The sequence below is a fragment of the Peromyscus californicus genome, unplaced genomic scaffold, assembly GCF_007827085.1.
Source record: "Peromyscus californicus insignis strain IS unplaced genomic scaffold, ASM782708v3 Scaffold_6__1_contigs__length_162567912, whole genome shotgun sequence".
Classification (NCBI taxonomy): domain Eukaryota; kingdom Metazoa; phylum Chordata; class Mammalia; order Rodentia; family Cricetidae; genus Peromyscus; species Peromyscus californicus.
In genome coordinates, this window is record NW_026294584.1 from 114,794,251 (window position 1) to 114,821,755 (window position 27,505).

Here is a 27,505-nt window from a genome sequence, read left to right on the forward strand (position 1 = left end):
AAGTGAGTAATCAATCTGGCGTGTTTCTGGATCATCTGCCCACGCTGCTCACATCACAGTCTTATTTCTGAACACAGAACCTGTGCACTGTGCACTGGGCTTTCTGTCACAAAACGCAACACTAACGAGCATGCCTGGGTCCCCGCCACTCAGATTTGGGAAGACTGCATGCTATCACTGCTGTATTTTTACTGGACATACAAAATGTTTTGTTCGGATAGAGGCCAAACGTTTAGTTATGGAATACAAAGGCTTTTAACCCTTTCCTACCACCACTCCTCAGCATGTAAGTATCAAGTTCGTATATATTTGGATTGGACTAGATTAGAATGTTCGGCTTGAGGGCTGGAGAGAAGAGAGCTCAGTAGTTAAGAGCACTTGCTGCTCTCACAGAGGACCCAGGTTCGATGCCCAGCACCTACATGGCAGCTCACAACCATCTATAACTTCAGTTCCAGAGGATCGATGCCCTCCTCAGACCTCCGTGGGCACCAGGCACACATATGATACACATGAAGACAAAAAACATGCATACACAGAAAAAAAATTTTTTTAGAATGTTTGATTTTTAAAACTTGCTGTTTGAGTTGCTAACTTGCATTTCACTGGAAAAAAAAAACATTAAATGAATTTTGGCTTGGGCTTAAGATAGAATTTCCAGTGATTTTTGAAATGGCTGTAAAAACACTTTTGCCATTTTGTAGTACATGTTTATGTAAAGTGGCATTCTCAGCATTATTATAAAATCAAATGTCTATTAACTCTGAAACATGTTGAATATAGTCTGTTCTACAGTATCAAATATTCAGCTAAGATGTATTCCTTTAGATAAAAATTAAGCATTTCCATCTCATTAGTATGCACATTTGCTTTTATTTTTATTAAATGACACACACACACACACACACATACACACACACATATATGCACCAAATAACTGTTTAAAGATAAATATTCTTGAGGTCCATTACCAGTGATTTTTTTTAATGAACACTTAGTTTACAATCCTATGTACGCAGGTCCACATAAAACTGTCAGATGCAAAGGTTCAAGAGTGGAGACAGTGCCAGAAGCCCTGTTCTAAAACACACACATTCTCAGCAGAAAGGATCTTGCTAACAGATACTTTATTGGCGTGGTACTCAGCAGAACCTTTAGAATGATTATCAAACCCCATTTCCCTACAGCAGACTCTCCCAGGAAGAAGTCTGGGGTGCTTTGCCTGGGGCTGAGGGTGGAAAGGAAGATAAGAGGAAGCACATTAGATCTTGTCCCTCTCTTGCTCTTCCTAGAGGGACCAGAGAACAGCTCAGCAGCCAGGCCAGAAGGTACCGAGATGCGATATACATGAACTTCGAGTCTGTGTCTTTTCCAAGGCAGTCCTCTGGCCTTCATACACAGTCATGCCCAAACACACACAGCTGGCTAAACTGCAGAGATGGTAATGATGGGCTGAAAGAAAATCAAAGGCCATGTATAGAGTATACATTGGCAGATGTATCAGTGGGGAATCCAAAACTCTTCTACTTCAATGGTGCTAATTTAGGCAATCACAAAATTAGCATGGTGTGACAGTAGATCCTCTAACAGACTCGTGTCCCTGTGGAGGGGCTCATGCCCTCTCTGTTAGTGCCAACAGTAAGATCTCCGCAACACCTTGGCTCCCGGCTATGCTGTTACCGTGAGCAGGCAGAGCTGGAACTTGAGTCCCAAGTCCCTAATTCTTAAAAACTACTAACCTATTTTCTTTGATGATACTATATGTTTTGTGCATATCTTTCCAGTCTTAGAAATCACAGACAAGTCATGTGCAGAGTCACAGAAGGAAGGACACCTGTTGACAACGTCTTTCAACCAGTCAGATGCCCTCACCTCCACTTAATTTGGTGATGCATATAACTCTAGCCCAAGACTCCTGCTATGACATGGCAATGGTCTCTGCAGAATCCATGGGCAAAATGATGCAAAACCAGAGTCCCATCTAAGAGAAAGCCAAGAGGATGCTGCTAACAGCCGACTTCAGCTCTGAAGGTCACCCTTACCAAAGCTCCCCCTGACATCCCTGCCAGTCTTCTACAGTCCTGACCTTTTGCGTAGCATTTGAAGTACTTAGAGAATGACATACAGCACACATTTCTTTTATCTTAAAACTGAGAAAAGGCCAACGGACCTTGTTCAGGGTAATAGCCTTGGAAGAATAAAAACAAAAACAGCCCTGAGCTTGTTTACTTTGGCGAATCTGGCAGAAAGAAGACAGACCAGCAAGATGCAATGGTGGGCTGAACTTGGAAGTTGTTTATCACTGCATGTGTTTGTGCCTGAACACACAATGGGAGCGAAAGATCCAGGTATCCCAGTGGGCCGGGACCTGCTCAGGAAGCACATGGCACTGAACAGCTGTTTCCCTGTTATTGCAAACCTCTCTCCTCTGTCATCTGCTCGTCAGTATGTCTGATGGAGAAGGATGGAGGGAGGAACTAGCACTGCACACTCCTGGAACCCTGCTCCTCCCCACAGAAGGCAAAGGACTGACACTGTGCAAGCCTGATGATTCACGATGACTGTTCCGGTAACACCTAAATGTTCCTACAGGTTCAACTTTGCAAGTAGATTCCCAGAGGCACCAGGCTTATGATTAATCTTCTTTGGCCTTCCACAGAGCACTGAAGTACAGCTAACCACAATGCTTCTTAATGACAGTTAAGTGTTCCCCGACCTCACAAAGCCTCAGTGATTACCTAAGGGCTAGAATAGGTATCGACGTTGGCACTGTTCATTCGGTCAGCATTTGGGGATGCCAGTTGTATGCCAGCATGTGTCTTTCACTGGGATGGGACTAAGTTAGTGTGGAAGGATGGCTAAGGCATGGGGGCCACTTGCTGACTGACAAGTTTCTAACATCGTTGTCCTTGAAAAACTAAGGCAGGACAGACCCTAGTCCAGTGAAGTCTAACACCTAGATTTAAGGTATTGCTTCTCAGAAAAGGTCACACAGTCATCAAAAGCCTCCCCCCCCAGTGTACACACATGTGTACCACACGGTCCCTCCTTGGGTGAATCAATCACAGTGCATTGAAAGCAAAGGGAGACCTACGTAAGGATGCAAGACATGATCCGACATCAGATCTGGATGGCAGACCTGTGAGAGATTTTTCGCTTGGTTTGAAATTGGTGAATCCACTTCTAATCCAGACCTCTGAGGTGGGAAGACACACCTTTAATCTGGGCCACATCTTCTGCTGGAAGTTATATATAAGGACCTGGAAGAAGGAAGTGTCTGTTCTTTGTCTACTTGTCCTCCCCTTGGAGCCCACCAATTCATTCACCGGCATCGGAGCCTACTTCTTTGGGATGCCAGCATATACTGAAGACCAGCCGAGACATCTAGCCTTGTCGACTGAGCAACTCCTGGATTCTTGGACTTTCTATTCACAGCCAGGCATTGTTGGATTAGCTGGACTGCAGCCTGGAAGGCATTCCAATAAATCCTCTTTACACACACACACACACACACACACACACACACACACACACACACACACACACACACAGAGAGAGAGAGAGAGAGAGAGAGAGAGAGAGAGAGAGAGAGATTCATTTTATAAGTTCTGTTACTCTAGAGAACCCTGACTAATACAGGAGGGAATGAGGAAATAAAGAAAAGGGGGAAACAGGAAGAAAGGGAGGAGGAAGGGAGGAAAAGAGAAAGGGAAAGGTCAGTAGAGGAAGGAGCAAGTGAGAGAGGAAGAGAGAGAGAGAAGGAAAGAACAAGGTGGGGGTGGGGGAGCAGGAACCAGTCGGGTTTTCCTGTGTTGCAGCATGTATAGTGGAGAGTGTTTTGGAGACAGTGAACAAACAGATCTCTAGTCGCCAGGGCTTCCTACACTTCAGTGTCCAGGACACTTACAGAAAGAGATGGAGCTCTGAACCCAGCATGCAGTTCTTTGTTTTTAACTCACAGCAGACCCCAGGCTGAAAGCAGAGAGCTGCTGGCTTGCAAAGGATCACAGTCCAGACAGAAGGCTTTGTTGCCTTAGTCTGAGATGAGGCAGGGCCCTGAGAGGAGAGGGGGGTCTGAACCTTGAGAAGGCTGGGGGAAGCCAGAGTCTGGGGAAACCCCAGACAGAGACGTGTACCCGTTTCCTGGATACGGCCCATGATGCTGGAGTTCCTGCTGCAGGCGTAAAGGACAGTGGAAGTTGACACACCAGCTGCGGGGTAGTGTTATTAATTTCTAAGATTTGTTTCTTTTCCTTTTATGTGCACTGGTGTTTTGCCTGTATGTATGTCTAAGTACCACATGCGTGGAAAGAGCACAGAAGCCAGAAGAGAGCATCAGATCCCCTTAGATTCAGAGTTACAGATGGTTGTGAGTGGCCATGTAGGTGCTAAGAATCGAATCTAGGGCCTCTGGAAGAGCAGCCAGTGTTCCTCACCACTGAGCATCTCTCCAGCAGGGAGTACTCTTGCTTCGGGGGACTGCCACAGCCTCAAAGCTCCTCTTGCTCTGGGAAGGTAAAGTGAGGACAGACAACATTCCCAACCCCCTCACTACCACCCCCACACACACTGGAGCATGAGATTGATAGAAAGCATATGGGCAGTGGGGCCTAAAGTCTGGATGTGAGTATACCCAACAGAGGCCATCATGATCTGAGGCCATGGCAGAGCCAAAGAGAAAAGGGCACACAGGTACCCCCAAAAGATTTCACACTGGAAGACTCCAAGTTTTACATTAGAAGTGACTACATCATTTGTAGGTTGTAAAATCTCATTCACTTCCCAGGCCCTACCCCTGCAACACACACAATGGCCTCTAGTGAGTGCCATAAGCAAACAGGACCACAAGCAATGTGACTTAATTCTAGTTCTGGGTTGTGACCAGAGACGTTGACTTCCTTATACGTCCAGTATGTCAATTAAATGATGAGTGAAGAATCCTCTTACACATGACATTAAGTTTGTATGAACAGTACCATAGGCAAAACTGGCTTCAAGTCCTTGTTCTGTTTTCCCTGTTAGTTTCTTCTCTCTTCCTTCAAGGGCCCTCCAGTTACTCCTGTGATGGGACACCACCCACCATTGGCTACTCCGTTATAAACCAATCTCCCCATCATCCCCATCAACCCTGACTTAGGAAACCTCTGTACTGGAATAGCCTTTGTTCCTCAGGCTTTGGAAAACAATCTGCTGCCCTGATGAAATGACCTTTAACAGCACAGCACGGTCAGCTAGCCTGACCTCCACATAAGGGACATGCACTGCTATTCTTAAAAAATTAATACACACATGTGTGGGTTTGTATGTGCTCGTGTGTGTGTGTGTGTGTGTGTGTGTGTGTGTGTGTGTGTTAACACAAACTCCTGAGGTGTGGGATGGAATTCTGTAAAGGAGTGCTTTCAGAGGTGGAATTAAAGGTCTATAGGCAGGAAATGCTGAGAAAAAATGTGCTACCAGGTAACCCTCCCTTGTGAATCACACTGGATTGGTACTCTTCATTTTGCTCCAGGGTGGGCTGGGCAGGCTCAGAAGCCATGTTCTGTTCTGAACTTTGCTCACTGAGGATGCAGAGACATGAGAGAAATGAGCAAAGCCTGTCTATGTCCAAAAAGTGGGAAACACACTGAAGTGTGTTTGTTGAAGTGAAAAGTGGGATGTTCTAAGAAGACAGGAAAGCAGCTCAACAATTTACCTCTGGGCAGAGAAGTACTGGGACCACAGCAAGTTCCAGGCAGAGGTCATGGGTCCTCTGCATGCCTCTCCTGCTCCACCCCTCACTCAGGGGAGGGAAAACAAAGTCGATACAGAAGCAGAGGGACTTCCGGCCTTAGAGAGTCCATGGGCAGCTGTTGCCACTGCAATTTTGGGTCATGTGCCTCAGTTTCCCTAGCTCCTAAAAGAGGGTAATAATTTTCCACTACTCACCCGATGCTCCTGAGATTTGCAGAAAGTCCTCAGGGTAATAAAGAGATTATGTCTGAAGGTAAGCCATTGTTCACTGCACATGGTTCTTAAAACTTCACCAAAACATAATGGGGAGGGGCACAGATACCATTGGGCAACTGTTTAAATAAATGCTATGGTAGCAGAGTGAATTAACATTAACACACCGTCAGGGAATAAAGAAAGCGGGAGCAAAGCCTGTCCTCATGTGCACAAATGCTCTTGCCCCTGCTAATTCTTAAGCACTAAGGACCATTCCTGAGATGCTAAAGGCAATCACAGCCGAGTTACCAAAAGTTATGGACAAGTCAAATATGTTTTTGTAAATAAAAGGGTTTCATGGTGTCATCTGAGAGTATCTGCTTGGCATGAGTGATTGTGAAGCTGTGGTATATAATATTCTTACATGAACTATGACAGAGAGGTGTTTGCAATGAGGCTGCAAGATGAAGGCCAGCACACTATTGGCATCGGCCACTGACTGTGCATTTTCACTTTACCATCCCATCCTCACTGCAGCATGGTAAAACCTGCCATGATTGTTCTTGCTTTAAAGACGAGTAAATAAGATATATGAGGTTTAAAAAAGAAAGAAAAATGTGTACTTTACTGAGTGTCAGCTATGGCACTCAGACAGTGTGACTTCTCTGCATCCCCACCCACACCCTAGTCAGCAGAGGAGCAGATTCCAGGAACCTAACAACACCTGGCAACATGTTAGGAGGGCTTATAAACACCAGCCCCACAGAGAGCTGCATGTGGTCTCCCCCCCAGCCAGCCTCATGGGACAGACGCTATTCTCATGAAGCGTACATATAAGGAACTCGGGGTGTTTCACAACCTCCTTTTCATCGTTGTCTCCTCCCACCACCCTGAAGGAACCCTTTCTAAATCAGCCCTGAAAAACATTTCAAACCACAGGGAAACCCTGTGTTTATCTATAGGGCTGTACATGTGTCTGTGCTTCGTAAGATTAAGGTTTGGTCGTGGACCTCCCAAGAACCACGTTTTTGTCCCATTGAGAATGTGCAGCCGCCACTGGGTACAGCTTTCTGAGAACAGTGTACAGAGAACAGAAAAGTCCGTGCATGCATTTATTTCTCATTGCTCATTCCACCCTTCCGCACTGACTGCGTGCCAAGAGGTCAGATACAGCCGAGCACGGTACCGCATGCTTCCACGTGACTCAAGTTCAGTCTCAGATGGAAAGACTTACACCAGCAGGTCAGAGATGGTGACTGCAGCTGCAGAGTCTGATGGGAAGGAGGGGTATGAAGACATGCAAGGTATGCACATGCACCTTAGTTTTTAAAAGTCTAAACACAGAGAATCTGCATCCCGCTAATTATCTCTCAGCACACTAGAGAGAAGTCTCTCTTGGTGTGTGTCAGTCCGGGGTCTTGAAATTGGTCCCCAAGGATCCTAACCACATATACTGCTGGATCCAAACCCTGCTGCGTGTACTGTTTGCACGCTGTGGTGGGAAGATCACTTTCTAGCCTCTGTCCTGGGCTCCCACACCCCATTCTAAGGTGCTTACTTCACAGTGGAGTGGAGAAAGGAGGAATCCCTCAACATCCCAGGAGGGTCTAGGAACTTCCTCAGGCAGCTGGCTTTAAAACCAAGTGCTCTGAGGTTTATAACTGGCTGCCAGGAAGAGTGACAAACAGAAGCAAGGGGAGGTGCTCCCGGAGACTCTGGGGAGTCCAGCTTTCTGGGCAGCGGCTCCTGAGCTTCTCCACATTTATCGCACTAGCACTGCCTGGTGATTCTAGAGCAACACTGTTAGTTTGTTTTTCACAGGTTTATGTCACTTTCCCAAGAAGACAAGGGATGGCCTGTGGTTGGGACTGTCCTTACACATTTGACTGTGTCCACAGGGACCACTCATGCTGCTTACCACCAGGCACCTGGGGCTGTGTAAGTATGAAAGTGCAATTGGTTAAACCTGATGTTGGCAGCAGGGTCTGAAAGAAAAATGGAAGTCTGTGCTCGCTCCGCACAGGACACAATCAGGATGCCTACCTAACAGAATTACAAGATATGACAAAATTTAGAGCACAAGGGGGAAAATGCTTATAAACTGTGCCTTGTAGAAAATCCAGGACATGTAGCCAGCATGGCTTTGATGCAGTCTCGAAAGCCTTGTATCTTCAGCTAGAAAGGACACCACAGGAGAGAAACTTGGTTGAGTTTGCTTGGGAAGGAACGGGAAATGGGATTAACAGAGTAAATCAGGTGTTGAAACTGTCTTCAGGGGTAGAAAATAAAAGAACAAGTCAGGGGAAATGGCAAAAACCAATCTTTTAAAGCTTTGATTCCAGCACTGATGTTTTGTTTGTTTGTTTTTCAAGGTTTCTCTGTGTAGTCCTGGCTGTCCTGGAACTTATCCTGGAACTCGATCTTTAGACTAGGCTGGCCTTGAACTCACTGAGATCTGCCTGCCTCTGCCTCCTGAGTGCTGGGATTGAAGGTGTGCGCCACCACACCTGGCTCACCAGCACTGATTTTAAAAAGCCAGGTGTAGTGATGTCCACCTCTACTCCCAGTAACGGTGAGCTGGAGGTAAAAACAAATGGGTTTCTGTCAGGTGGTCTAGCCTCCCAGGCAAGTTCTAGGCCAGTGAAAAACCCCGTGCTTGAGGAATGACACCCAAGGTTAGATGCTGATCTTTATGTGCTCATGAGCACACACACACACACACACACACACACACACACACACACACACATACACGAATGCACTCTACGCAGGAAGGGAGGGAGGGAGGGAGGGAGGGAGAGAGGAGGGAGAAAGAGACAGACAGATACACACACACACACACACACACACACACACACACACACACACACACACGTGTCAGAGACAGAGAGAAGTCAAATAGAACTCTGGACTTGTTGGGGGTCTCTTGAACATCAAGTATCCTGCCAAATACAGTGGCAACATGATCATACTTAGTCTTCACGGTGACCAATGGCGGTAGGTGCCACTGTTACACACCGGTCATACAGAAACCCACAGGGACAGAGGCAGGTGTGCTTGACACAGACAAGTTTACAAGGAGCACAGACGAACGTCTCCGAGACCTTCACCCCGAGCTGTGCGTTGCTCTTGCCTCCCCTGCATATCACTGAAAGATTTGGGTGACGCGGTTTTCTCCAGGGCCAGAGAAAGCCTGCCTCTGGGGTAGGTGGATAAACGGTTGCTATGAAAACGGACCTAGCCAGGCGGCAATGGCGCACGCCTTTAACCCCAGCACTCGGGAGGCAGAGCCAGGTGGATCTCTGTGAGTTCGAGGCCAGCCTGGGCTACAGAGTGAGATCCAGGACAGGCACCAAAACAACACGGAGAAACCCTGTCTCAAAAACAAATAAACAAACAACAACAACAACAAAACCTAAAGAGCAACTCCAGGGTGGAGCTCTGAGCAAGGGCTGCCGAAGCAGTAGAGAATTTCAAGTTAGGTGAAGAAGTATCCACTATCCCGAGTGGCCCAGTGTGCCCCTTTCCACCCTTACCTGTACTGTTCCCACAGTGTAGAGCTTCTTCAGATTCGAGGCACACTCAGCGGCCGTGGCACCAGGGAGTGATCTAAGGGCAGCAAAACAACAAAGAAACAAACAAATCCAGTCAGTGACGGAAGATATTCCACAATCTAACTATGTGGGTCTTCACAGCACGTGTGTCTAAAGCCTCCTTCGAACAGGACATTTGGAGATGCTGGCCAGAATTTTTTAAATCTTTTTTTTTTTTTTATTGTGAAGGCATGGGTTTGCATCTCCTAACAGAATTTTTATTTTGTGGAAATTTAACAGATAAAAAGTAAAGTATACAAGAAAGGTACCGGACACTTTAAAACTACACAGTAAAAAGTATGAAAATAAGCCGGGCGGTGGTGGCGCACGCCTTTAATCCCAGCACTCGGGAGGCAGAGCCAGGCGGATCTCTGTGAGTTCGAGGCCAGCCTGGACTACCAAGTGAGTCCCAGGAAAGGCGCAAAGCTACACAGAGAAACCCTGTCTCGAAAAACCAAAAAAAAAAAAAAAAAAAAAAAAGTATGAAAATATCCTATGATCATAAAGGCATTGTTCAGGACTTCAGATTAAAAAAAAAATGTCTGCTGTGCCAACGGCAATGAGAATGCACCCTCCTCTTCTGGGTGATCTGTTTAAAATCCTATAACCCCCTGGTGGTAAATATCCACACACCCCTGGGAAACAGAGGAGCATTCAGTTATTTTAGAGAATACGATTAACAATTAGTGTTGGTTTCCCTCCTGAATTTGACTTGAAAAACAGACAAACAAACGAACAAACAACAAACAACCCTTTCAGTAGTTCCCCCTGAGCTCATGCAAGCAGCTCTTGGGAACTGTTATAGCCATAACACATTAATCTCCAGTTTCTATATATTCCACTAGATGGCAACACACTACAGGTTTATTCTCTGGGAGAGGAAAAAAAAAAAAAAAAAAAAAGCACTTTGGCTTTCCAGTACAGTTCCCGGGGTTGGGAGTGCCGATCTCTAGGTATTCACTGTCCTCCTGCTGACCTAGCAGTTTGTGCTCCAAGGCACTGGGGTCCTTGTTAGGATCAGGTCTAAGATGATGCTTCACCACACAAAGAACGCTCCGAAGCCCATATCTCCTGTGGGTGAGGAATCAAGGGCTCGCTAAGAGGGGAGACACCCTGCTCACAACAGACACACCAGCATCTAGAATCCATAAAAGCACACTCTTCATCAGCCACTGACCCTAAAGACCCTAAGAGGCCCAGTCCCAGAGGTCATCAACATGGGACACTTTGCAGAGAGTTGTTATCTACTGTATCCTAGAGATGTAGAGAAGACCCCCCCCCCAACCACCACTCCCAGCTCTGAAGCAGAGGTGATGAGGTGGTTAAGGCCCTGGGCGCAGGGCTCCATTGCCCACATTCTGGAACCACGCACCTGTGAGAACGTCAGAGCTGGGGAGACGGCTCAGTGAGGAGAGCGCTTGCCATGTAAACGTGAGGAGCAGAGTTCAGACCTCCAGCATCCATGTGAAAGCTGGGGCGGTGACAGACATCTGTAACCCCAGTGCTGGGGGGCAGAGGGGACAGGAAGGTCCCAAGAGCTTGCTGGTCAGCCATCTTGCTAAAATGGCAAACCCCAGGTTCAGTGTGAGACCACCTTGTCTCCAAACATAAGGTAGAGAGCAAGAGAGGAAGATACACATCAACCCCTGGACTGCACACATGCACATGTGGGCTTGCACAATGGTATACACATATCTACATCACACACACACACACACACACACACACACACACACACACACACACATCAAAATATCGAAATGCATTTTTGGACATAGTTCCCTTGTCTAGAGGTCAGTAAGGAAGCAACTATGGACAAGCTTAGGGGCAAAGATGTCTTGTTACCCACTAGGCAGATACATTCTAATAAGTCATGGGTATATAATTATTTCCTAACTGTTTACAAATTTTATGGCCTTTGTTTTTAAAAAGCAAAACCATGACCACAAACATGGCTGCCTGTTGTTGTCAGGTCTCACCTAAGCTGACCTGAGTGGACAGCGATGGTAAACACACAGGGACCAACACGCTGGTGATAACAGCGCGGTTGCCTGGACCTCAAAGAAACCCATCAGGGAGCATGGATGGTCTGGACAGTGGTCACTAAAGCATCTACTTGGACAAAGATAAATACGCTAGATAAAGCATGTTACTGCCATCACAGTTTAGAAAGACATTAGGAAAAAATGGAAAGAACTCAACACTTTTTTTTCTTTTTCTTTAAATTTGCTAGGCATGGACTGTTTCAAAGTCTATTGCTTTTACATGAAAACCAACTGGCACTTAATCCGACTAACTTTTCTTTCTTTGTACTGGATGACTGCTCTACCAAGTACACCCAGAAAATATATTCCCGGATCCTACAAGTACTTTAGACAGGACTCCTTCCCCAGCTGCACTCAGGAAGGGGGCCAGTGAGAACCTAAGGGAGGGAATGAATTCTGCAGTTTTTCAACCTGCAGAATAAAATGATATATTTGAAATTTTCACAGATACTCTTCAATTTAAAATAGCTTAGAGTATTATGTGAGTATTCACTTCGGACATTATCATGTCAAATTATACAAATCCAACACGCAGGTGGTAGCTACCATTTAACTTTCAAATTTCAATGATGAGCATTTGGTCTCTGGGGCTCTTTCACGGACCCTGCTTCTAGTCTGGTCTCCTCCTGATACTCTGGGGTAGGAGACAATTGCATAAGTCACCTAAGGGCTCTGTTTCTCTGTCCAAGTGTGAGGTGACCGCTGCTGCTGTTGAGTGGCACAGTCCTGCAGGGGCCCCTGTAGCTTACAGTGGTGCTTGGGGCCATTTTACAGTGAGCACTCTGGGGCTCAGAGAGGCATGGCAGGAACATTTAACCCAGGACAGGAACATTTAACAAACCCAGATGATGTGCTTCTGATGGCGGTTCCTCATCCCAACACTGCGGAGCTGCCCAGTCAAGTCCTAGCAATGACAAAACCTGGGTCTCATACATGCTGAGCATGTGCTCTACAACTGAGCTCTGCCCAGTTCCACACTTCCCTTTTGGTGTATGCACTTGGGTGTATACAGGGTATCTCCATTAATCACTCGGTAGCGTAGTTTTGAAGACAGGGTCTCTCACTAAACCTGGAGCTCACTAACTGACTAGGCTGTCTGATCCACAAGTGTCTGGGATCCTCCTGTGTCCAGTGTCCTGCACTGGGATTGCAGGCGAGGTTAGCACACCTGGTTCTTTACACGAGGGCTGGGGACCAGCACCCAAGACCTCATGCTTGCGGAGTAAGCACTAACTCTCCTGCCCACACTTCTTGTATTTCTAAAGGAAAACAAAAAGCTACCTTTTTTCTGTTTGTATGTGGTGTGTGTGTGTGTGTGTGTGTGTGTGTGTGTGTGTGTGTGTGTATGTGTGTGTATGTGTGTGTGCACGTGTGTGCTATGCTCTCTCAGTTGTGTACATATGGAGTCTAGAAGTTGATGTCCGATGTCTTCCTCTATAATTCTCCACTTTTATTTCTCTATTTTTCTGGAACAGGGTCTTTCACTGAACCTGGAGACTGTTGTTGGGGCTACAATAGCTGGTCAGCAAATCTCCAGAGTCCTCCTGTCTCAGTTCCCCAGTGCTGGGGATGGGGTGGCAGTGGCAAGGGGCGGGGGACGTGTTACAAGCATCACGTGCCCGGCTTTCACATGGGCGTTGAGGATCCAAGCTCAAATCCTCATCATAAACAGCAAGCGCTTTAGCTACTGAGCCACCCCTCAGCCCCATTCGTCGACATTTCGTAAGGAATCCTGGTGTGTTTTCAACAAGGCCATCACTTTTGCTTAATCTTATTTTTAATTCAAGAGTGTGTCTGTGGGAATTAGAAGATGTGGTTTAAAAGTCTTTCCAATGAAGCAGCGGAGGGAAGGTCCTCACAACATTCAACAGGAACATGCTTGGCCACAGCCATCCTTTGATAGGCAAACATAGCAATGAATCAGGGCAGGAAGGAAATGTCTGGCTCCAGAGAAACTCAGGGTGGTCGTTTGAATGAAAAATACCCCCATCTGAAGAAATGTACCTAACTGGCGGCGGCACTGTTTGTGGGGAGGTTAGGGAACCTGTAGAGGTGGAGCCTTGCTGGATAGAAGTGCGTCCCTGGGGGTGGGCTTTGAGAGCGATTGCCTTGTCCCTCTTCCCATCCTCCCTGTTCCCTGTGTGCAGATGAAATGTGCTCAGCCAGCTCCTGACTCCCACTGCCATGCCATGCCTTTCCCTGCCAGGATGGACACCAGCTTCTCACGAACCCTAAGCAAAAAGAAACCCAGCCAGGCGTCGGTGACGCACACCTTTAATCCCAGCACTCGGGAGGCAGAGCCAGGAGGATCTCTGAGTCCAAAGCCAGCCTGGTCTATAGAGTGAGATCCAGGACAGGTACCAAAACTACACAGAGAAACCCTGTCTTGAAAAACCAAAAAGAAAAAAAAGCAAAAAAGAAACCCTTTCTCCTCAGGTTACACTGGGTCATCGTGTTTGATCTCGGCGACTGTAAAGGACGGTCAGCTTCCCAGTTACTTCACGAAGGAAGCTGTAACTCTCACTAGCTGCTGGGTGGTTTTATTAATATCTGTCTTGAATACTAACACAACAACAGTGTTGTCAGGACTATGTTCGCTCAGCTGGTCGGTGCAGGTTTGGTGTTCTATTCACCAAACTCGATCCCAAGAGTCACTAAAACATGCTGCTATGTCTCCACCTCACCCCTGAACCTCAGGCTTCCTTAACAAGCAAGACTGGGCCACAGCCACAGAGCCCATTTTAGAAGGGCAAAGCAGCCAAGGTTTTCAAGCAACCTGCCGCGTAAGCAGGTCAATGTGCACCGGATTTGCTGATTCAAGGTGTCTCATCTGCTGTCGGCTACGGTGACTGCTTTTTTTTTTTTTTTCCATTACTGAGGACTGAACCCAGAGCCTCACGCATACTAGGCAACTGGGTTATATCCTCAGCATTGTTTTGTTTGTTTTTTGTAAAGACATATTTTGAGACAGGGTCTCACTATGTTGTCCAGGCTGGCCTTGAACTTGAAATCCTTCTGCCTCAGCTGCCTGAGTAGTTGGGACTACAGGTCTGGGGCTGCTTCTTGAGAAGGCAATGCTGCCACATAAGCAACGGAAGGGCAAAGATAGACAATAGGTTTCAAACAAGAGACGTTCTTCCCGAGAGCACATGTGCAACATATTTTCAATATATCTCTCACCTTACCAATATCAGAGATCTCGTCCTCTATACAGAATACTGTAACACTAATACTAATCAGAGCCCTCTGCCTGTTGACCAGGGTGCTCTGGAATGGAAGTGACCCAGATGATCAAAGGCAATACTGGGAGGCATTTATGTGTTGCTATAAATAAGTGGGTGAACCTCCCATAATGTACAAGACATAATGTCCCACAATACAGAAGCTTCTGGTTCAAAATCCATAGTGCAGAAAGCAGCTCTGGTGTAGACATGGAAGAGTCTCGGAGAATTTAACATCTAGTCACACTACCAAGACTCATTACTATGTCTTTTGGAGCTGAGGGCACAGTGATGATCATTCTAGGCAAAGCCCTTGTCCTGTGAGGTGTATGTTCTACAGAGGGCACCTCTGCGTTTGGAATTCCCCCACCCCCACCCCCAGGCTCCTGGAGGCAAAGGAACAAAGTTTGGACCTGCTTCATTTTCCCAAAAGAGAAGAGATGGGAAAGAAAGCAGACAAGGGACTGTACATTGTAGCCATTCCCAGAAGACCACAGATGTGGGCCATCATACAACATAGCATCAGGTCTGCACTCCAGCTCTCTGGAGTCTACAGGACCCTCCTCGCAACACAGTGCTCGATCTGAGAACACAGCAATGGAGAGATTAATTGCTCCAGGGGATCAGAGTCTTGATTTTGAATTGTTCTATCCAAGTCTGCCCTCCACTGAACAGTTACAATGTAGTCACAGCCTCCTTTTATTGAGCATGTATTAGCTCTGATTCACAAAGCAATTCTGCCAGATTGGTATCATAACCTACACTTACAAATCAGGAAACAGAGATTCTGCATATTCGTTTTGAAGTAGCAGATCTGGATTCCTCGTCTGCTGCCTCTAATGTCACTGCCTTCCTGACTTTCTCCTCGGACTACGCTACCTCTCAACAGAGACTGAGGCACCACTGTCAGCATGGCGACCCACAGAGCCGGTCTTATGGCAAATCCCTCTCTCCTCCTCCTCCTCCTCCTCCTCCTCCTCCTCCTCCTCCATTACCTGCTCTCCTAGGGTCCACCCACTGCTCTTGCCCATTCTCTGTCCGTTGCCACACTGGGGGAGACACACAGGCAGGCAAGGTACCGATGCCTGCAATGTAAGTAGCATAGCATTGGAGGAAGAACATTCTAGATCATTGCTAAGGGCTGGGCACAGGAGGAAGACAACACACACAACAAAGGCCACTGAGCAGCTGGTGCAGGAAAGTTATAGAGACTGATTACCCTCCATAATCAACAGCTCCCAGGCCAATCCCAGTTCTGCCACCAGCCTCACCCTCTGCTTTTCCCCTCTAGAAACAGTCTTGTACCTAATGCTTGGCTGCTTGAAAGCATGAGCTAGTGCTAGGTAGAAGTCTCTTACACGGTGTGTCCAAAATGCACCTCATCAGCAGTAGTTAACTCCTCTGCGGAGATACAGACAGAACAGGACACAGATGAGGAGAAAGCCACCAGTATGGAGGCACCAACCAGAAACAGGGAAGAGACTACACAAACAGCGGAGAGCCTCTTGTATCCACCTGCAGAGAAGACACCCACCAGATTCTCCCAGCCTTCGGCTGCAGCCATGCTGGGGGCTGTCTCCTTGTGAACTGAAGTTAGTTAAGAAGCCACCGGCGGTTAAGGCAGAAGGGACCTAGGGCCTGCCAAGTCAATGAGTAACGTGAAGACGTCACAGAGCCATTTATGTTACTTAAGACCGAATCCCAAGCTCCCTTTTTATATTACTCCTGTGTCTCTGACTTAGCAGGATAAGACAGAAGGGATCTTCAGATTCTCTTTTATAAAACTGGTGAAAACCTTTTTTCATTTGGAGAGTCAGGAGGATGCAGGGAGCCCAGCAATACTGAACCAACTGGTCTACTTAAATGGTCCCCAAACACCAAAGCACCGTTTGAATACACAATTTTAATACGCTATTTATGAACCACATTTACTCACTAAAACAGATCCCCAAGACTCTTCACAAGAACATGCTCTTACAGGGCGGTGGTGGCGCATGCCTTTAATCCCAGCACTCGGGAGGCAGAGGCAGGTGGATCTCTGTGAGTTCAAGGCCAGCCTAGTCTACAGAGCGAGTTCTAGGGCAGGCTCCAAAGCTACACAGAGAAAGCCTGCCTCGAAAAACCAAAAAAAAAAAAAAAAAAAAAAAAAAAAAAATACTCTCTTCACTGACGTTTCAAATGTCTGAAATCATGTTGTCCTCTGTTTCTTTCTGAGATATCATGTGCCGGCAACTGAAGAGATTACATGTCTTCTGCATGTGGACGTCATGTTCCATCTCCACTTTGCAGATAAGATCACTAAGGCTGGGCTGGTACAGGAACTCACTAAACAACACACCACTGGCAGTAGCAGAGCTGAGACTTGAGCCACAGCTGGCTGACATCCTGAGTCAGTGGTGACCCTTGAAGGAACCCTACTACCACACCTTGCAATCCTCAACTTGGTGAAAACTCTCCATGAAGGTGCACCTGTAAAGACATGGCCACTGCATGTGGGGCTTGGAGTCAGTTCTTACCGAAACAATTTTCCCATGGCCATGGCACTACTCCCCAGCCATCTAGACACTCGGTGAGGCTTCTCACAAAGCAGAAGTGTTGTCAGGGTTTCCCACACTCTCCCTGCACCTTGGTGACCTGAGGGGTGATCAATCCACAAGTAGCAACACCTGGGAGCTTGTTAGAGGCAGGTACAGTCTAGGTCCCAGACATGCTAAGTCCCTGGGATTTCCAATACTTCTTCTAGTCATGCTGGTCCTGCATCTTCTGAATAAATCATCACAAGAAATGCAAACACCTTGTACAGTGAGTAGCAGCATCATGAGCAAAATGTAAAAACCACTGTTCTTATAGAGCCTTCATCACTACCCAAAGATATCACTAAGGCAACAGGATCAATGATTATGAAGGATGGTCCTGTCCGGGGGCTTAGATGTGGGGTTCTAGATAGGGTTCTCTATATTCTCTACAGTAAAAATCCCCCCGCCCTGTGTGTGTGTGTGTGTGTGTGTGTGTGTGTGTGTGTGTGTGTGTGTGTGTGAGAGAGAGAGAGAGAGAGAGAGAGATGCATGAGATGAGTATGAGCTCAAATGTGAGATGGTTATGTGTTGGTCTTTGCCTTCCACTGAGGCTAGCTGGCCCAGAAGTGCCTGGAGATTCTCCTGTCTCTGTCTGCTGCCTATCTCCCTGTGGGAATGCTGGGATCACAGAGGCATGCTCTTATGGCTGGCGTGAAGTGAGTCCTGGAGATTCAAACTCAGGGCCTCATGCTTGCACAGCAATTGTTTTACCCAATGAGTTATCTCCCTAGCTCTCTTTGCAAAGTTTAATGCAGGGAGTCCTTGGCTTAAAACTTCCATGAAAGCAGCCCTCAGTTTCCCCATCTTTAAAGTTGAATGGCTGAAATGAAGAGATTACCTCTAAATCCATGCCACTGCATGATACGATACATGAGAGAATGAAGTCCTATTCCCAAGAAAGCAATGGTCGGGGGCTCACAATCTCCAGGTGGTCACCCTGTGCTCTATTCCAATCCTGCTTCTCTCCTGCACTGCTATGTGACCTGAGGCAGGGCACTTCTCTGGACCTCAATGTTTTCATCTGTAAGATGTTACTGAGACATTGATTGCAATGTCATGAGGACTTTGTACTTGAGTTTATACAGCATTTGGGCCACTGTCTAACACACAGGAGTACTATGCATGTCATATTAACAGGCTAAGATGGGGAAAGACAATTTACAGCTTTATATAGTACGACATCTCCAATTATATGCCCAGTGCACATACACTTTGTGAAAAACATGAATGATGACAATATTCTACGTCCTACAGGAGATGATTTCATTTTAGCCAAGAGAACAAATTTGAAAGGGAAAAGCTTCAAAGCCAGGGATGTGTCTGCTGACATTCACCCTTCCCGAGCAATTTACATCAACATCGGGCTCAGCTGTCAGAGGGAAAACACACACAGGCCCAGGACCATGATTAAGTACGCCCCTCGTACATCATTCACTCCATTAAAGATGAATTCATTTTAATCACTTTTAGATAGATCTGTGGCTTGCGGCTACACCAGTTTCCTGTTTGAGAGTCACATATAAAAGGGGCTGAGCTTGTTGTTGGCAGCGATGCATCTGCTGAAGCTGTCCGCATAACCCAAGCATTCTTTCTACATGTTTATCTGGCTTTGATTTCCCTCACCTCCAAATGTTGTCACTCCTGTTCTACAGCAGCCATGGGGCTCTTTTCATCTCAACTTACGATTAATCCTTTGGAGTCAGAAGTTAGGTGGAGAGGGACAACACAAGTTCACAGACCCTGCTAAGACCGACTGACTCCAGAGACACCATCATGCAGCATCGATATTCTTGCCTGCTGCCTCGGGTTTAAGAACAAGTCAATAGCATCTATAATATGAAAAGTGGGAAGATAGCTTTTTTTAAACAGTCACTACCAGCCAAGGGTGAGTAACTTTTCAAAGTGAGGATGCTGATATTTAAGGCCCTGGGCCATTCTGTAAGAAGTATCCACTTGTCCACATGTGGAGAGTTCATGCATCCCCTGGGGAAGAACACTGACTGCCGGACAGATCAATACTGAAACCATCCACAAAAATAAAACTCTCAGCCACTCAGAGAGTCTGTGGAGCTGTAAGGGCAAGAGTGGGAGAGGAGGAGGGTCAATGCCTGTCCCTCTCTTCCTGTGTCCTCTGCTGACTTCATCCATGCAAGCCACTTAATGAGAGATTATGTGGGGGTCTCCTTTTGCAAGCCTGGCCCCACCTCCGGGTGTCAGATTTGGGGTTATGGACCACACCACGAGCAGGCATCAGGATGCATCACACACTACAAGGTAGGTCCCTTAGGATTTCATACTTCTGAAGTTTCACTCCTGAAGCCCTTGAAGCATGTGGCATGTGAGGTGGCCCACTAAGAGGGAAGGACACACTGTGGCCATGGCCTCACTCTCACCTATCAGTGACTCACTTCTACATGTTCAGTTCATAGAATCAAGGCATATACAGGTGACATTCCAGCTCAGAAACAAGGGGTATCTGCAACAGGTTCATGATCTTCTATACCCAGAGGTCTTACTGAGTGGTCCTGGGCAGGGTAGAAACTAACATTTTAACAGCACATGCTAGGGATTATGAGACAGAGAGAGAGAGAGAGAGAGAGAGAGAGAGAGAGAGAGAGAGAGAGAGAGAGAGAGAGAGCGCGAACGCACACACTATACCTCAGACACACAAATTTGGTGGAGTTGGTGGTAGATGGTCCACTTTTGGGATCAGAACAGAAGTTCAGGGCTGAAGAGATGGCTCAGCAGTTAAGTATACTGGCTGCTCTCCCAGAGGACCTGGGTTCAAGTCCCAGCAACCACATCACAGTTTACAACTGTCTTTAACTCCAGCACTAGGGGATTTGATAACCTCTTCTGGTCCCTGTGGGCACCAGACATGCATGCACTTTATAGACATACATGTATTAAGTAATAATAATAACAACTTTATAATAGTAGCAGTAATAACAACAACAACAAAGTCCACAAATACGAAGTGCCTGCTATGTACCAGGTATTCCCTTCGGTCGCAGACCTGAAGACATTAGCATCTCACCATCAAGAGTGAGAGACAAAAGATAAACCAGCCATAGTAGAATGCTTGCCTAGAAAGAAATGCTGTAGAGTCACAGAAGCTGTAAGCACCGAGACTGAGGAGCACTGTGGTAGCCGGGCCCTCCAGGCAGCCCAGGAGTCATCCTGCTTCACAAACAGCAGGAGCTCATGAGACAAAGTTCACTAGCAGTGAAGTCCCTACCAGGACAAGCATCAGAAGTCTGCTGCTACTGGGAGGCGGGGGAACAAATGCAAGTACTTTGGAACTGGAGAAGGTAATGGCCAGGTCAAAAGGAGAGTTTTGAGCTTAAAACGGAAAAACATAAATTGGTACCATAACCTGTAAGTTTAAGGTTTTGGTGGCGCACGCCTTTAATCCCAGCACTCGGGAGGCAGAGCCAGGCGGATCTCTGTGAGTTCGAGGCCAGCCTGGACTACCAAGTGAGTTCCAGGAAAGGCGCAAAGCTACACAGAGAAACCCTGTCTCGAAAAACCAAAAAAAAAAAAAAAAAAAAAAACAAAAAAAAAACAAAAACAAAAAACAAAAACAAGTAATTTTTTTTTCTGCAAATATGGCTCATGTCTAAAGCCAGATGTGGTGGCACCTGCCTGAAATTCCAGCACTCCAGAGGGTTAGGCAGGAGGATCAAGAGTTCAAGGCTAGCCTGGGCTACCTTGAAAAACAAAATGAAACACAACCTACTGTGGCTGACATCTAAAGCACCACCCAACACACCTCACCACTGAGAACCTCTTTGGTAGAAGTACGGGTAGAGATCCAGAACTTCGCTTCATCTGGACCACACGCGCCTCTGCAAAAGCAGCTTCAGGTAATGAGAGAGAGAAGTCACCTCTGCTGCATGGTAAGAAAGGCCGGAAGGGCCAGATCAGGTGTATGCTCAGAAGGGTCACCTCGCAGACAGGGCATTGGAAGGAGGAGACTGGGAACCAGCGGACACCTCAGCAAGCTGCTCTGCTCTGGAGCTACAGATGACCAGGGCCAGCAGAAAGAGAGGGGCTCGTGGGGAGGAGGGGGTGTCTTAGACTTTGCTAAGTTTGCTAAGGGTGACTAAGACTACAGAAGGACAGATATGGACGGAGCAGGGTACTCAGAAAAGAAGATTCGAGGATCAGACAGAAATGACAACTTTGAAACGCTGGTAGTAGGGTAGGGGGATGAAGCAACGGCAGTGAGCAGAAGAGGAAGATGCTGGGGAGAAATCAGCTCCACCTTGGGGTAATCAGGAGAGCATCCAGACTGCGGACCTCCTGGCTCTTGGCTGTATGTGTCCAGACTTGAGAAGAGAGTTAAGGGTTACAGACAGACATGGGAAGAAGTGCAACAAGCCACTGCAGGACAGTACAGCTGCTATGGGAATAATACAACGCCACTATGAACACTATGCCAGGTCTAGAAGCTCTGCATTATTAAGTAATAATAATAACAACTTAATAATAGTAGCAGTAATAACAACAACAACAAAGTCCACATTCTGCCCTCAGAGGCTCACATTCTAGAAAGCGAGCAGCCAAGGGTGAAGATTCTAAAGACAAAATGTAACGCGTCAGGGACTCAGGGTGCACATGTGGAGGCATGTGTGCCCTTCCACATCAGGGGTCAGGGGAGGTCTCACCTGGAAGGTGACATAGGAGCCGAAACTGGAAGGATTCAGAGAGCAGACTTGGGAAGGCAGTCCAGACAGTGACAGACACAGCAGCAGCAGCTGCAGCAGCAGCAGGGGCAAAGGCCCATGTTGTTTGTTTTTTGCTCTTTTGGGGGGCCTGCCACCCAGCTCCCAAATAAATCACACACAGAGGCTAATTCTTACTTATGAATGCCGGCCTTGGCTTGGCTTGTTTCTAGCCAGGTTTACTTAACTTAAATTATCCCATCTATTTTTTATTTTTATTTTTATTTTTTTGCCTTTGGGCTTTCCCCATCTCTTCTATAAATCTTACTCTTACTCCGTGGCTTGCTGTGTAGCTGAGTGGCTGGCCCCTGGAGTCCCCCTCCTTCTCTGGCTCTTTCCTTTTCAATTCCCTTTTCCAAGATTTTTCCTTCTATTTATACTCTCTGCCTGCCAGCCCCACCTATCCTTTCTCCTGTCTCAATATTGGCCGTTCAGCTTTTTACTAGACCATCCAGTGTGTTAGACAGGCACAGTAACACAGCTTTACAGAGTTAAACAAATGCAACATAAACAAAAGTAATACACCTTAAGGCAATATTCTACTACAGGCCCATGCTTGGGACATTAGGGAAAGAACAAGGAGGCCAATGGGCTGCAGGGCAGCGGCAAGAGGAGCGGGGCAGTAAGAGGTGCTCAGTGGGAGCTGAAGAGTATAGTCTTCCCATTATTCTTCAGTTTCTATGCTGGGCAAGTATGGTGACAGATGACTCCACAACTTGGGGGCTGAGAAACTGGAAGGATAGAGATGGCATTAACTGTTAACTGCTCATATCTAAGCTCAGGACACATTAGTGGACAGCTGTGAGGACAGCTGAAAAGGCAGCAGCATGGTGCGTGGGAAGTAGAGACAGGTTGGAGGATCTGCCTGTGGTGATCTGTCATCTCCTGCTTCAGCAGGAGCTGCACACCTGCCTTGTGCCTGGGTGGCAGCCCTGTGCAGGACAGGCCCAAGGGCTGGGTTCTGTGAGAAACAGAAGGAAGGAGGTCACCACACAATGACCAGGAAACATGCACAGACACTAATGGGAGTAAAGGCAAGAAATGAGGGGACAGAGTTTAAATACCCAGTGAAGGGGAAGAAGTCGCTTCATCCAGTGTCCTGACCCACATACATACATTCTTAGCCACATAGCCCACTGATTTTCAACCAAGCAAGGATTTTTACAGTTGACTACTTAAAATGCAAGTAACGTCTGAAGGGTTCTCCAATTTGCCCACCAGGGAAATGGATGGAGGATGCTGGTTTCCTCTTGCTGAACTCATATCAGCTGCTCTGCAGACAGTGATGCATGCATGTGGAGGTCAGGGGTCAACCTCAGGTGTCTTTCCTCAGTAATGCTGTCTGTCTTGGTCTTTTCCAGACAGGATCTCTCACTAGGCTGGAGCATTCGCCAAGTAAAGACAGACTGGCTGGCCAGTGGGTGTCACTGATCCACCTGTCTCCGCCTCCTCAGTTCTAAGACCATACGTACTGAATGAGTACTTAGGAGTACCGCACCACTGTGCCTGGCTTTTGACTTGGGTCCTAGAAAGAGGCAGGGGAATGCAGGTCCTCCTGTGTACACAGCTATCTGCCAACCCAGCTAGCTCCTCTGCCCCATCACACGGCACTTATTAAGCTGTTACTCCACGTCAGGCACCTGCTCAGTACTTTACATCCATAGCTCACAACAGCCCTGTGCGACAAATGCCACAGTTGTGCTCACTCAACAATGGAGTGCAGCTGGGTGAGCCTGGGCAAGATGATCGCGGGACTTCCTAAGAGGGAGGTGCGGAAAGGAAGCTCCAGGTGGCAGGGGGCCTTTGGATGCTGTGGGTCTCTGGACTGAGGGAAGGCTGGGCTTCCTGCAAGGCTCTCGAGAGAACCTTACCACTTCCTGCAATGTTGCTTCTCTGGGGGGAAAGTTCCATGTTAACTTCTAGAACTTGAGATGTTCACAACCCTGAGTATGCCTGGGGGTGGGTAGAGCCTCTGTAAATACACAGATTCTCAGAGAAGTAAAATAGAGTTCAATAAAAATTATGAGGTGATGGATCAGGCACAATGCTGAAACTAGTTATAATTTCTAAATGAATACGGCGTCTCTATGAAAGGTTTAGACACTACAGAAATAACACATTTCATGTATTGACTTTTTAGAGGGGAGAAAAGTGCAAATCAATATAAGAAAGATATAGTTTGTGCTTTTATTAGAGCTACCTATTCTGAAGGCTATTCTCCCTCTGCCTCAGGGTTAGGAATTGACCCCAGGGCCTGGTTCATGATGCACACCTGCCCTACCACTGAGCTACACCACCAGCCTGCATATTCTTATGTTCAAAGACATTAGATGTTTTCGGAAAGCACATTTGGGCACACAGCATCGACACCTTAGCATAGTCCTAAAATGTACCATTCTAAGTAGACTAAATCTGCTGAAAGTGGAGTTCTCTCCATCCTGTTTCTACGGGTCAGCAGGTCTGCAGTTTGGACCACAGGCAGGAGTGTGATAAAACAGATGCCAGTAACAACTGCACAGCAAGAGGACACCTTTGACAACAAAGACGTGGCTTCACTTTGCTAATGACCGCTAAACCCCAAGACCACTTCTGTTATGATAGTCAAATGCTGGAAACTCAGAATGAAAGTGAAAATGTTTTGCAAATGAGACTCACCCCATTTCCCCCACCCCCAGCTTCTCTGGGTCCCAGGAAAGCAAACTGGCTCTAGGTGTCAGTTCTTAGAGGTAGGTGCTAATTCACCAGGAAAAGGACTGTCTTCACTTAAAACAGGAGTATCAGTTTTAAAAAACTTGCAGGCATTTGGTGCTAAATTGAAAAAAAAAAAAAGACATCAGTGTAGCCTGTAAGACTAAGTCTCTCCGGAAACTGTCACATACATTTCCTCCTAACTCTTAACATTTCCTCCTAACTCTTAAACCATGGTAGACACAGTTTTTTGTTTTTGTTTTTTAATCAAAACTTCCCAAGCACTTTTGGAAAGAACTTAAGTTGTCATGACCCACACAGGCGACAGGTATCAAGATGACAGGCTATCCATGCATCTATACATGCACCATAAGTAGGCGTTCTACTACCACTCAGGCACAGATCTAGGTGCAGGATTCTGCCTACATCCAAAGCCAGCCCCTGCTCTGTGAATCTCGCTCAGGGCAACCAACAGAGGGCCAGGGAACAAACTGAAAATAAGTTCACACTGGAGGAACGCGGTGGCATTGAGCATTGTGAAGAAAAACAAGGCAGGATGGAGACCCGGGGTGGTGCGAAAAGTTTCTATTTTAGACAGGGATTCCGCTGAGGCCTCTTGGGGGGGGCGAGGGCACCTGAGCTGTCCCCACAAAGCAGTCCTGGATCACAGAAGCCCCAGCTCACTCCAGACCCCCTGCCTGGGCCAGAGGCGCAGGTGCCCGCAGCGAGGTCCCAGCCCGGCCCGCACGCTTCCCCGCCGCTGGCCGAACTTCTCCGACTGCTGTCGCTGCGAAGGTCGCAGCAGCAAGCTCAGCGCCCCGGGGGACAGCCTCTCCCGGCCTGCCGCGACTCCCGGTCGGGCTGGCTGGACGCTATCCGGGAACGCGCGGAACTCTGGCTGCGCCCGCCGGAGAACCCCAGGCAGCGGCGCGCGTGGGGCGAGGACGCGGCCGAGACAAAGCGGCGGGGCGCGGCCCTCACCTGTCCAGCCAGAAGGTCCAGGGCGAGTGCAGCGGGACGCCGCTCGGCTCGGGCCGCAGCGCCGACAGCGGCAGGCCGAGAGGTTCGCCAGCCCCGGGGGGCGCGGCGGCCGGGGGCAGCGCCATATTCTCCGCCGGCCAGGCCGCGGACGCGCGGACCCGAGCGCCTTAGTAGTCTCCCGGCGCCAGCCCCGCCCCGCCCCGCGCCCCGCCCCGGCCGGCCTCGGCCCTGCCCCAGCCCAACAAAGGCCTGCCGGCCGGCCTGCGCCCAAAGCAGGGGACCCGAGGGAGAAGGGCAGAAGAACAGTCACCCGGCTGGCCCTGCAGCTGAGGCCAAGGACAGATGGAAGGTCCGGCCAATGGATCAGTGTGGATGGAGTCTCAGAGTCCAACAGTGCGAGGGAGGAAGGAGAGATGGATTGACATACCAGCAATCTGAAGACTGGATGGATGGGAAGGCTGGCAGATGGCTGGAGGAGGGATGCAGGGATGGAAGGGCAGATGGAAGCACAGTTGGATGTGACAGATAGATGGAGAGAGGACCAATGGCCGAACAGATAAAGAGACTCCAGTGTCTGAGAGTGCAGAAACAAGGTAGTAGACAGAGATGGAATCTGGCAGCACTGAGGCCATGGAGTATTGAAGCTTTGTATGCCTAGTGGTGAGAACAAAGTTGCCTAACTCAGTGTATTTAAGGGACCAGGGCTAGCTTCCTTCCCTCTCTGGATGTGCCCACAGAATGCCCAGCTTCCAAGAGACTCCTCAGAGTGGGCCAAAGTTCTCCTCCAGGTCTGCCTTCAAGCATGGCCGAGGAGGGGAGAGGAAGCCGCAATTCTGTACACACAGCCTACATGTGTGAAAATCCAGGAAGTCACTGTAGCCATGAGACTCCTCAGTTCATAACAAGAGGAACCCTCCAGCAAGGTTCCTCCTCAGCCTCTGTTACTCTCTTCATGAGAAAGGCAGAGGCCTGGAGGCATGCTGGCCTCCAACAGCTGGGAACATGGAGTTTTTTCTACCTGACAGCATTCATTTTGCTTTCTGCTTGAGGGAGAAGAGCTGGGAACACAAAGGGATAAGGGCTTTGTAGGTTCGTGACAGGATGTCCTGAACCCAGGACCGCTGTCTTCCCCACAGACTAGCCAAGGTAAGATAAAATGACAACAATGTGTGTGCTCTGTGATCCCTTCTTGAAATGTAACTTCCATATAGGCCAAGATTCGGGAAATGTGACTATTTGATTGAATCTTCCATCGCGGAGGTACTAGGAGCCACCTGATCAGATGCATTTGTTGTTCAATCTTTCTTTAACCTTTCAAAAAAGCACATATATGGTACTGTTAGAGCCTTTCTGAGAGCTTGTGTACCCCTTAAATAACGTGATATGGAAGGTTGTTGTAGAATACTATTTTAAGATGTGTTACTTTTGTTTATGTTTCATTTGTTTAACTCTGTGAAGCTGTGTTACTGTACCTGTCTAGAACACCTGATGGTCTAATAAAGAACTGAACGGCCAACAGAAAGGCAGGAGAAAGGATAGGCAGGGCTGGCAGGCAGAGAGAATATATAGAAGGAGAAATCTGGGAGAAGGGAGAAATCAAGGCGCCAGAGAAAGAGGAGGACATCAGGGCCAGCTGCCCAGCTACATTCACAGCAAGCCAAGGAGTAAGAGTAAGATTTACAGAAGTAAGAGAACAGGAAAAGCTCGGAGGCAAAAGATAGACAGGATAATTTAAGTTAAGGAAAGCTG

General features: G+C 47.6%; 1 protein-coding gene across 1 annotated transcript in view; it reads right to left on the reverse strand.

Annotated features, from left to right (window-relative positions):
- Positions 1-25,908, reverse strand: part of Eif4e3 (eukaryotic translation initiation factor 4E family member 3) — a 43,196-nt gene extending 17,288 nt beyond the window's left edge. Inside the window, exons 1-2 of the mRNA XM_052722218.1 lie at positions 25,757-25,908; positions 9,462-9,534 (exon numbers count right to left, since the gene is read on the reverse strand). Coding sequence (XP_052578178.1) covers positions 9,462-9,534; positions 25,757-25,881 — 198 coding nt within the window. The 5' untranslated portion in view covers positions 25,882-25,908. The remainder of the gene's footprint in view (positions 1-9,461; positions 9,535-25,756) is intronic.
- Positions 25,909-27,505: the final 1,597 nt, after the last annotated feature.